This window comes from Malaya genurostris, chromosome 1 (genome assembly GCF_030247185.1).
Source record: "Malaya genurostris strain Urasoe2022 chromosome 1, Malgen_1.1, whole genome shotgun sequence".
Taxonomy (NCBI): Eukaryota; Metazoa; Arthropoda; class Insecta; order Diptera; family Culicidae; genus Malaya; species Malaya genurostris.
In genome coordinates, this window is record NC_080570.1 from 158,415,297 (window position 1) to 158,426,793 (window position 11,497).

The following is an 11,497-nucleotide window of genomic DNA, read 5'->3' on the forward strand; positions in this document are numbered from 1 at the left end:
TCTTGATTCTTGATTCTTGATTCTTGATTCTTGATTCTTGATTCTTGATTCTTGATTCTTGATTCTTGATTCTTGATTCTTAATTCATGATTCTCGATTCTTGATTTTTTTAATGTCCGAGGTAAAGTGCCTAACACTTTATAAGCATTCGAGATGGAAAATTCGTGTAATCAGCAGTACAGGACTTTTCGGTTATTTCTTAATAAAATCGAACGCTCTAAACTAACCATTAAATACAACTGAACGAGCACAGCTCGCTATATTCATTCTAGCTAATTATTTTGATAGTAACTTCTGACGGTGCAGCACCAGTATCGTCACGTGTCATGTGATAGACACAGCGAGTTTGAGTATGATTGTGTTAGCGTGTAAGCTGTGCTAGGTGACAGGTGAGAGAAGCTGAGTGTGCACCGAGCTGAATGTGACAGAGCACTCACGGCAACGTTGCCGGTAATATTTCTTACATTACTCAAATCTAGTTTCGCCAGTGTATCGCAATCAAGTTCTCCGATGGGGACGATTGCAGCGTTGTTCGGTGCTGGACCGTATCGGCGTAAGAACCTTCGAGTCGTCCACTGTGGTGAGTTTCTTTCATGATTATGCTTTGTTCAGCGATTTGCCGTGCAAGGTCAACAATCTGGTTTTCAAGAGTCAAGAATAAATGAAATTTCAGTAACATCAAATTCACAGTACACCCTTCCGATCCTCGAACAAACCAAGCTCCGGGTATTTTCGGAACTACTTTCCAGTTGGCCTTCGGATCGGCCTTGCGTCCACGCGGGTTTTGCTGATCGTTTGCCGGAGAGTTGTCGGTCTGTTGCACCGGGATCATCTCTGGTTCCGGCTGAACAGTTGGTATCTTATTAATATCTTCCACCAGAACCTTCTGGGACTCGTTGCGTTTCACCACAACAAGGTAGGAGTGCTTATCGAAGAACGGAATTGAGAAAAACCGCCGAATGCTTTCAAATGGAATATTTCGAAGTCCACGCTCGTAGCGGTCTAGAATAAATACCTTTCGGCTAATGCTGATCAGTTCGGATTTTTGCATGATCGCAGTGATGTCACTGACCGCGAGGCCGTTGATCAGGTTCAGGATTACGATCGGAGCGAAAAATACGAACAAAACGAACAGGACGATCTTCCCGCCGCTGAAGTCAACTTCCGCTGCTTCGAACTCGCCGGTCGTCATAACTAAGGTCTTGAGGGCAGCACTGGAAAAGGTAGAGAATTGATTGAAGGCGTTGTTTTCCGGTTCGCGCTCGGTTGCTTCCATTGTTCGATCGTTGTAGACCATGAAGAAACTAAGGGCGAAGGCACTTAGCAGGGGCATGAAGAACACAAAACTTATCACGAAGTTAATCGAGACGGTTTTCAACATGTACATGTAGGTGGAGAACTTGCCGAACGGAAGTGATCCGATGATGATGGTTAGCTGCATAGCGAACGCAATGACGGTTAGGGAGGACAGAATCGAGTTGCAACCCCGGAACAGAACCCACAGCATGGTGATTACGATGGCAGCATCCATGTAGTTTTCCAGCGAGTAAAAGTACTTTTGTCTCAGGAACATAAATTGAATCGCCTCTCGGCAGATCAGATAGATTGCACCAATCAGGGAAAGTACGGTTGGCATCATTGAAGCACCGTCGTCACCATCGCAGACATCTATCGAATTCCAACTGAAGAAGGAAACTGTTGCCAGTGTGCAGACCAGATTGATGTAGCTCCACTTCGTCATACTTAGCCATTTGATTTGGATAAATGTGTAAACTACGGGATGAAGCAGCAGACGTTTCAAGTCTTCTGATTTTGCTATAATCTTGACAGGATCAATTTCCGTCTGGAAAAAGTCTAATGCCATTGCTTTTCGAACAATGACGCTTTCAGTAGGAGACCGGTTCGTCGGTTCCGCCTCGTCTTTCGAGGGGCTCACTTTTCGTTTCTTCAGAATGTACGGATTGAACCCATGCAGATTGAATCTAATCTCATTCCGATCGAAATTCGATCGTTTCTTGTCAATCGATATGCACTGATCGAAGTACTGCTTCCAAAACCCATACCGGGCACAGCTCAGCGGCGTTAGGCCGTCCTTGTTTCGGACCCCTAGGTAAATGTGTTTCTTCTTGATCAGTTCCAGTGCAATGTGATGAAAACCAAACCTCATCGCATTATGAAGGGCAGTGTTGCCATTGTTGTCGGTGCTAGAAACGAAAATTTTCCGTTCCTTCGAAAGAAACTCGGCACACTGCAGCAGTCGGGATCGCTCTTCGGTACGATTGTAACATTCATCGGCCTGATTTAAAGTAATTACCAAAATCGGATCATCATTGATCAACTCACTGTCGGTTATTTGGTTCAGTAGAAGTCTCAACGTCCTCACGTTACCGGCCTGGCATGCCTTTTTCAGCAGACCTTTCAGCTCTAAACGGTGTGTGAGCCTGAGCTCCAATGATTTACTATCATCTTCGGCCTCCGTACGATTATATTTTCTTTCAACTTGAAAAATTATCCTATTCGCTCGGTCCAGTATCTTTCTCACGTAGAACTCCAAGTCAAGTTCCACAGCAATGTGCAACAATAGTTTGATAACTGTTTTAACATTACTCGCATTTACATTGAAGTGTGCCATCTCAGCGGAGAATTTTTCCTTCTCCCCAAATCTTAGGTATATCTCCAAGAGCTCCACGGTAACCGTGACTGGCGGTGAGTCCTGGTAAAACCCTACCACTCGTGCTCCTCCTCCGTGGACTTCGCTAATTGCAATGCCACTCGCGAATCGGCTTCGGCACTCCTCGATAAACGGATTCTGGTTCTCCCTCGAGGTGTTACGAATCAAAAGTTCAAATGGCAGCTGGAGGTAATCGTTGCAAATGTTAAAGCTTGCCCCATGATCCAAAAGCAACAGAATGCATTGACAGACGTCTTCGGTGTTGATGTCGTAAGCTTTGACAACACTTAGCGCCCGTTTTTTGAACTTTGAATTATTCACTCGAATGTCGTATTGTTCGCACAGTAGAAACAGAGCCGTTTGGCGCTGCTTATTGCGACTGTTCACATCGGGCTCTAGGTTGGACTGGATTAGCAACCACTTCATGAAGTCTACATTCACTGCTTCGGCTGCGTAATGAAGTGGGGTGTTCTGGTGTGGAGCGATTCCCTATTTAGGAGAGAGAAAAAAATTTCAAATCTGGTCACATTTGCTAAACTCGTCCTACTTCGTTTGCGGCGTTGAAATGGGTTATGAAAAGTTCCAGGTATGCACGATACTTGATGATGTTTTCCAGCATTTTCTGGAACAAAGGATGAAGCTTCGCATGGGAAAGAAAAGTTTTCGGTACCGGGATGGTTTTGTTGTTTAACTGCCACCCCTCTATCTCCGCAATCAATCCGCGCAGAGAATCGATCCGTGGACCCTGCAGTAGACTACGAAGTTCCGGTAAACCCTGTTGCATTTCTGTTGCGTTGATAATCCTTTTTAGTTCCGCATAGATAGCATCCTGTAAATACAATGTATCAGGGAAGCTTTACAATTTTTGGCGTGAAATAAAAAGTGGCATTTTTTCGCCCCCGCCTCCCCTAAGATTATCGTTTTCTCGAACGACTTCACAAACACATTATAGAGAATCCTTCCGCGGTCGGGATCGGCTAAATTTTCAAAGTGACTAATTACAGCTCCTACAGAATCCAGATTTACCTACTTGCAATTTCCTTCTTTCGGCACGTTTTTTACGACGATTTTCTTCGATTATTAAAGATAATAGATCTGTCATGGAAGAAAAAGTTGAATAATTCAATGTAAAACAAAGGATCGCCACGATTCTACTGCTAACCGGTGGGCTCTCCGTTGCACTCTTCGTAAGTCATTGTGAAGAACACTCTAGGATTTTTACAATTACTGACTGACTGACTGACTGACTAGTTTCACGTGAGAGCGCGAACTGGATGTGAAGACAATTGTGATTGGTTCCGAATGAAATAGCGGCTGATGCTTTAAGCTGATAAGAGATAACCAAGGTACTTATCAATTTTTATTTTCTTTCTACTCGGAATTTATCAGATTATCAACTCTAGTTTTATCGCCAAATCGTGGTCTATAATTCCACCCCGGCATACAGTCCACGAACACGGAGAGACCGAAATCAGCGTTTTGACGAGAAAATTAGTTGGATTTTCTGAATTAGTTGGTTAGTTATTATTTTGTAGAACTGAAAATTCTTACATTTGCTGATTTGGTTTATTATCCTCATTCTCATGAAAATGCTAGATTCTGTGTTGAATTTGCAGTTTAGTGTTTTTTCATAAGAAAGTTTTTGCAATCTGGACCGACTTTGTAGAACTTCGAGTGAAACTTTTTGTAGTTCAATAGCCTGCTAGTAAATTTTATCCGGGTCCAACTTCCGGTACCGGAGTAACGTAGTAAACTATGCAAGAAATGAAATGAAGTGCACTCGTTCTTCTTATAAACAGCTCAGCGGATTTCAAAAAACGTAGCTTTAAATAGAAGTTCTTCTAGTTCCATATTAAGTTTCGTGTAGACCCTTTTCCTGTTTCGAGGTAACCGGGTGAAATGTGCGATGAAGTTTAAAAATGGTGCACACGAATTTATCGTTCTCGGAGACCGTGGGTCCAATTTTCATAAACCTAAATTCAAATGAAGGAACCATGTTCCCAAAGTCAGTTGTGAAACCTTGATACGACTTCGCGGAATAATTCAATATAACCCTGCAAACAATTTCTTTGTGTTTAAACACAAAATCAGAATCTTTTCCGTGGCCACGGAAAAGATTCTGACGATCGGAAGGTGGGTGCCGCATGAGTTGACTGCTAGGCAGAAAGAAAACCGGAAATCCAGCTGTGAAATTCTGCTTGCCAGGTACAAAAGGAAGCCGTTGTTTTGTATCGAAATGTTACTGCCCATCAAAAGAATATCTATTTCGTGAACTGCGAGCCAAAAACATCATATGTTGACCGCGACGGTAAAGCTTAATCGACCGCAAGGTCAGATCGCTTTCGAAAGAATGTCATGTTCTGTATTTTTTGAGATCGGAGTGGCGTCATCTGCAAAGACCTTCTAAAACATGGTGAAACAGTTTACGCTACCAACAATTTTGAATCGTGCTTTGAAACGTCAAAAGTACCCAGAATATGCGGCCAGGCTACACAAGATGATTTTCCTTGATGACAACGCACCACCACATCGCATTAGATCCGCTAAACATTCGGTTGAGTCAATTATCGGCTTTTGGCGTTGAGTAAATTGCTCATGCGGCTTACTCACCAGACCTGGCGCCATCTGATTACCACATCATTTGCATCGATGTGGCACGCACTTAACAATAAACGCTTCACTTATTATTAAAATGTGAAAAAATGGACCGATGAGTGAATTGACACAAACGACCAACACGGTTTTTGGTGTGACATTCATAAATTACCCCTGAATTATGTGTAGATACCGATGTTGACTACTTTGAAGAATTAAACTGTAACCATTCAATCAAAATTAACATATTTTTGACGAAAAAAAGTCGGTCTCATATTTGTACAACAACGAATTCAATTATTTTCACGTGTTCCCGAATGAAAATGTGTGCGATCCTGGCGAAAATGAAATGATAATGTGGCGAATCGCGAACTGCATAAAGTACGATTCAGACGGTCCGGCATCATCCGTCACAGTCAAACTCCGTCACCGTCAAAATTAGCTACATGCATTTTTATCTGTTTAAAAAAAAATAAATGTAAAAATAATTCATCTGACAATTACAAGTCTTAATAAATAACACGAAGTACAAACGATCAACTTATAAAAATGATATACTTGATAATTTCTGTGAGAACTCGTGCATCGGTTCACCAAATTCAAACAGATGCTCAACTTTGGATAATGCACGTCATTGGTTCATGTAGTCCGAATGTAGTACGATGAAATCTTGGTTGAAATAGGCTCGTCAAGTGTAGAGATCGCTGAGAAGCACGGAAGTCAAGAAGAGATAACATTTTGGGGAATCAAAATTGTTATTTATTACTTTAGCCACAAGTAACGCTTGTTGCATCTTTCTTCGTCGCTCTAACGATTCCAGACCAATCAGACGACAGTGGTCAGGATACGGTGATAAATCCAGTGGATTTTGCCATGGGAGTGTGATATTCTCCTTACCGCAGATATCCAATTATATTCTATACACTCGTTCGCGGCCTCTGACACAACGCATGCCACCGTTATTCCGCACTCACTCACTGCTACACGCTCATCCAATCATACTCAATGATGGATATCACATAATTCAGGATACCACAGGGAGGTGCCGCAAAGTGAGCCGGACGAATCTCCCCTGTACACATTTTATTCGCAAGTTCCAAAAGAGTGCGTGTTCCAAACCAAACACGTATTTACGAGTAATGGACGCACCAACGAACAGTTTAGCGCTTTTAGACAGTACGGGTTCTTGAAGTCTCGGCTGATTTTCGCTACGAAGCCGAGTTGTTTTGCTTTGGAAATCAAAGTTGATCGGTGTTGGTCAAAGGTAAGCTTTGCATCCAGAAAAACTTTCTTGTTTTCAACATATTCTCGCCGAAATCTTCACATCAGTTGATGCCCAGCAACAACTCCAGTACATTCACACTTGGATTGGAACGTGAAACAGAATTAAATGAAGACATACACGAGAAAAGGTCCTAAGTGCAAATGACAGTTTCTCTTTGTTTACCTTCTCTTTCGAGTATTACAGGCCAATCAGCAATCTTTCCATATAACACTTCACATAGGATAGTAGCAAAAACCATCAACTATCGATATGCACTGTAGAAGTGGTTGGAAATTACTGGAATTTGCCGTAATAATTGAAAGAGAATGTAAACCAAGAGGAACTGTCATTTGCACTTGGGACCTTTTCTAATGTTCATCGAGAAATTATAAAAATTCAGTGGCTTTGGTCTTTCACAACGGCAATCGTACCTACCGTGCCCCTCGTTTAGCATTACTTCGCTACTGCACCAGTCTACACGATTTCGATCTCATTGATGGATATAAAAAATCTGCCAGCTGTCACAGCTCACGATGTAAAATTAACTGGTGACCACACAAGCGTATTTAGAATGAGTGTAATGTACACACGAAATTATATCCGTGTACCATTTTGCGAATAATGTTAACTTTTGGTTAAAACATGACAGTCGATTCGAATGATTAACGGTTTTACTGTTAATTTATAGAAAATTATTGAACGAAAGGATGTAGAGGAGTTAATACCACAGGCAATGTTAATTCTGCACTCATTGATTGCATTGAGAATGGGAGGAACACCTTAGAGCAAATTCAGCAGCTAGAAGTTCTATCTGGAAGATCTATAATAGAGCAGAAACTGGAACAAACGTATCCCCAGCAAGCCGTTCTAGTTTTATTTATTCGACCAGTTCTGTCAATTTTAAAACTGGTCTACGAGGCCGTTCTATTTTTTGTATATTTGAAACACAGATAAAACACTGCTGGGGCTGCCAGTTTTTCTTGTTATAAAATTCAGATTTAAATTTTGTAACTGGCATAGATCATGCATCTAGAACTAGAACACTACTGAATATGCCCTTAGTAAGCTAACCAAAGTTCATATAAACAAAATTTTATTTCATCCAGAATCTACCACTTTTGAATGAATCCATGCCATCTTGTATACGCGACTTACCAGGAGCAGTTAAAATAGAAGAAAAAAATGATGCAAACACATTTTCAAGAAAGTGTAACTCAAAATGTTTAATTTTTTATATCAAGTACTTATGCTTTTTTTGAATTAAAGGGAAATGAAAATAGGCGCTGATTCAAAACAAAATATCTTTTAATTCAAAGCACAATATATTTGAAGTTAAAATACATTTTTCTGCGCGAAGTATTTTTTTTTTCAATCTGAATGGTTAACTTGTTCAATTAAAAGCGCATCATTGTTAAAATGAATGCATGATCACACTAATATCCAACTTTTTTTTGGTTTTCAGACAAATTAAACATAATTTTTTATTGACTGCTAATATTTTAAGATGTATTAGGCAAGTCAATAGTTATTAAAAAATATGTATGAAAGATTTTTTCTTATTCTCCATCGGACTGAAGTTTTGGTATGATGGGAAATATCATTTTGTATGTATTGCACATCGCAATGTTTCATGTAATGAGCTTCACACTGCCCCTTATCATAAAACACACTCTTCAAAGGCCCACGCGAACGTTTCAGGGACTTAGAGAGTAATAAAACAATAAACAATATAATTTTCCATTCAATTAGTAACTTACGCTTTGTTCTCATACACAATCAAAAAGTAATTTGTAGTTCAGCGAAAAAAGAACGGTCGAAAAAAAACGGCTAAGCGAAATTTCGGCAAAGATAGCTTTTTCCAAAATAATCTGTTTATGGTTTCCTGATTTCTCGGCAACTCAAAATGTTATACCGATATTTTGTAAATTACCGTATTTACCAGCAACTGGCCCTTTTATCGAAATTATATGAATTTAACGGAATCTCAGCTTTCTTCAATGTTTGGCAATTATTGTATTATTAATCTACTGCAAGAAATTATTGAACATTTAGGGTTTTTTTTGTTTTGTGCAAAAAAGCACATATTTTGTTTCAACTTTCTTTGCGTTTCGCCTTCGGCTCGTCAGTGTTTGAAACAAAATATGTGCTTTTTTGCACAAAACAAAAAACCCCTAAATGTTCAAACTCTGCGGCGACCAGTAGCTAGTCGTCATTCGTTTACGCCCGAGACGTCAGAAAGGATATTGCACCCTGTGTGATATCCAATAAGTGTTACATAAGTTGTGTAAGCTTTGCGTCTGCTTAGCGGTTTAAGTTGGACTGCTAGACGGAGATGGCAGTTCTACTTGAACTGCTTTAAGCACTGACGAGTCGAAGGCGAAACGCAAAGAAAGTTAGAAGAAATTATTGATTGGATTCAGGTATGACATATTTTCTTAAATATTCATTGTCCAATTGAACAACTATTTCTGTTGTAGCCGGAATGTGATTTTCAGAAGCGGAAATAGAGTGCAAATGTTTAAAATAGCTGATCAGTTAGAAAATAATTACCCTTATATTGCGAGAATTCAAACAATTTGTGTTTCCTGCAATGCTGTCCAAATATCTGTATTTGGCGGAAAAATCTATCTGTACAATATCTTTCTCGAAAAATCAAACATCGATTTAGTGCGGAAACTTATTTTGCGACAAAAAAAAAGGTCGCTCGACCTGGTTTACCCCTATGGAATCCAACACAAAAACTGAAAATCGGTATTTATCTGTATGAAAACTGAAATATCGGTATTTTGAGAGAGCATATCTGTATTTCTGTATCGAGTCCAAAAGTCGGTATAAATACCGAGAAATCGACTTAGTTGGCAGCGCTGGTTTCCTGTTGGGAGAGACAGCAAAGCGGGCAAATTCTTTACAGTATCTGAATCACCATCTTCTCCATCTGAAATTATTTTTTTACAAAGTGTTTGAATCAATGAATCTATAATAACAAGTTTTAACTAGAATGTTTATTTCATATTTTAATTTTGATTTTAATCAATTAATTCAAACAAAGACTACAAAAATACCGAAAATTTCAGTTGTTTGGAAGTTTGCCGAGCACTCGGTTTTCCAAATCTCAGCAATGTTTTGACGAGATTCGGGAAACAAATCCAAAGTCATTTTCGCATGAAGTTGAAACTAACCCAGTCCCGTCTTTAACTGCTGTCAATTCCATACATTTGACAGCAGCTAGACTTGAAACTGGGTTCGGTTTTTCTTTGATAGTTACTACATTTCATAGAAAGATGTTTACGTTTTTCTTTTTCATATTTTTCTGTTCTTTCGAAGTAAAATGACAACCGCATTCACTCACCGAAAAAAATGTGAGCACCTTGTTAATTCTGCATCATGGTCACAGTTAATCAAAATAAAACGAGAACCCGTGTAGGTAAATATTGATCAGCTGTTGCTTCTGTTATCACTTCGAAATACGATCCATTAAATTGATAAAACAAACAGTTTCGTAATAGAAAAAATACAGCAGGCTGTACGCGATTTTCGCGCACCAGCCGGATCCGAAATGTCCGTCGTCACCGTCGTCAATCCTACGAATCAATTCTACGAAGGTTGTGGCCGGGAAGGTCCCATCCGTTGTATTCTGCTGAGTGAATTTCACGCCGTAGCTGGGTCAAAAATATGTTGTCAGGTTCCGGATAACTACATCTCCAAGGACGTGTTTGATTCGATCCGGTTTTTTATCATTCCGAAGCCGCAGCTGCAGCGCTGCACGCTGACCGTGTGAGTTTGGTTTTATCAATTTGGTTGATTGATGATTTTTTAAATGTAAATCTGTTCGATTTCAGCAACGCACTCGGGCACAAGGTTATCGGTTATCCGGTTCGGATCGACCACCAACGTTACCCACGGAATGCATTCTACTTCAATCTGTGCTTCGTGTGTGACAGTTGGGCCCGTTCGGTGCAGTACGAGCCGGTGGTGAAAAAACTGTCCGAGTACCTGCTGATGATGGAAGAGGAAACGGCATTCCTCTCGAATGCGGAGCACAATTCTCGCATTCAGCATCTGTTGAGTTGTATTCTGCGGGATTTGAACGAGAAGCAGGTGGCGACGATTGTGGAAGGGGAAACCACCATCTATCTGAAGATTGCCAAATTGAAACCGGATCCGCCACCGGTACAGGACCAGCAGGTACCGCTGATTTGCAAGGGATTTGAAAATATTTGTCTGGAAGCGTGGGATCTCACCACCCAGCAAGTGGTTCCATTCATCAACGGGGTCAATCATGTGGCCCGGATTGCGGCGGAAGCCGATGTGGAGAATCAACTGGTCAAATCTTGCATCCAGAATTTGGTTTACTACGGAGTAGTTCAGTTGCTTCCGTTGCTCAAGTACAGTAACGTGTACATGTGCACGCGAAATTTGCAAAACCTTAGCAAGGACCGTCAGTTTGCCGAAGACTGTCGGCGGTACGTGTGCTTCGAGACGGAAAAAGAACCGGCGCAGCGTCTGCCGTCGCTGCACAAAATTCTCCAGCTGTACTCACAGATGACGCACGGTGTTACGCTGCGGGCTCTCTGTCAGCGCATTTGCCCACGGGACAACGGCATCGACGAGCGGAAACTGGTCAGCTTCGGATTGCAGCACTGTCTGATCCGGTGCATCAACAAGTATCCGATCTTTACCGGATCGTACCCGAACGCAAGGCATAAACTGTACACCGGACTGAACAGCCTGGACGAAATTTGCTGCAAGACGGGCCTGTCACCGAGACGGATCGAGGAGGATATTGATGTGGACTCGAATGTGACCGTTATTTGGAAATGAATAGTTTTTGTTTTTAAAAGTAGGTATGAACAAATTTTACAAAATATTTACAACTAGCTGGACAGTGTTAACTGCAGACCAGTGTTGAAGAAGCTTTATTGTCTCCTACACAATTTAAAGGATTTCGTTCTTTTTTAATACTTTTG

At 40.8% G+C, this 11,497-nt stretch overlaps 2 protein-coding genes across 3 annotated transcripts; one reads left to right on the top strand and one right to left on the bottom strand.

Moving 5' to 3' along the window:
* Positions 1–283: 283 nt before the first annotated feature.
* LOC131425569 (transient receptor potential cation channel protein painless-like) lies at positions 284–3,473 on the bottom strand. Its single transcript, XM_058587559.1, has 2 exons — positions 3,219–3,473; positions 284–3,160 (listed from the first exon to the last, which is right to left on the bottom strand). The coding sequence occupies exons 1-2, from the start codon at positions 3,453–3,455 to the stop codon at positions 476–478; spliced, it is 2,922 nt and encodes a 973-aa protein (XP_058443542.1). The 5' UTR covers positions 3,456–3,473; the 3' UTR covers positions 284–475.
* A 6,443-nt stretch (positions 3,474–9,916) lies between these two features.
* LOC131426452 (GATOR complex protein NPRL2) lies at positions 9,917–11,407 on the top strand. Of its 2 annotated transcripts, XM_058589191.1 has the most exons (3): positions 9,917–9,954; positions 10,026–10,304; positions 10,370–11,407. In XM_058589191.1, exons 2-3 carry the CDS (start codon positions 10,087–10,089, stop codon positions 11,349–11,351), a joined length of 1,200 nt encoding a protein of 399 aa, XP_058445174.1. In that variant the 5' UTR covers positions 9,917–9,954; positions 10,026–10,086; the 3' UTR covers positions 11,352–11,407. The 2 variants fall into 2 exon arrangements, with proteins under 2 accessions (XP_058445174.1, XP_058445173.1); XM_058589190.1 differs by lacking the exon at positions 9,917–9,954 and having other exon boundaries at positions 9,961–10,304.
* Positions 11,408–11,497: the final 90 nt, after the last annotated feature.

Coding starts and splice junctions, on each gene's coding strand:
- LOC131425569 (XM_058587559.1), bottom strand. CDS start 3,455: ATGCAACAGGGTTTACCGGAACTTCGTAGTCTACTGCAGGGTCCACGG. Junction 3,161..3,218: donor ATTTCAACGCCGCAAACGAA/GTAGGACGAGTT, acceptor TCTCCTAAATAG/GGAATCGCTCCACACCAGAA.
- LOC131426452 (XM_058589191.1), top strand. CDS start 10,087: ATGTCCGTCGTCACCGTCGTCAATCCTACGAATCAATTCTACGAAGGT. Junction 10,305..10,369: donor CAGCGCTGCACGCTGACCGT/GTGAGTTTGGTT, acceptor GTTCGATTTCAG/CAACGCACTCGGGCACAAGG.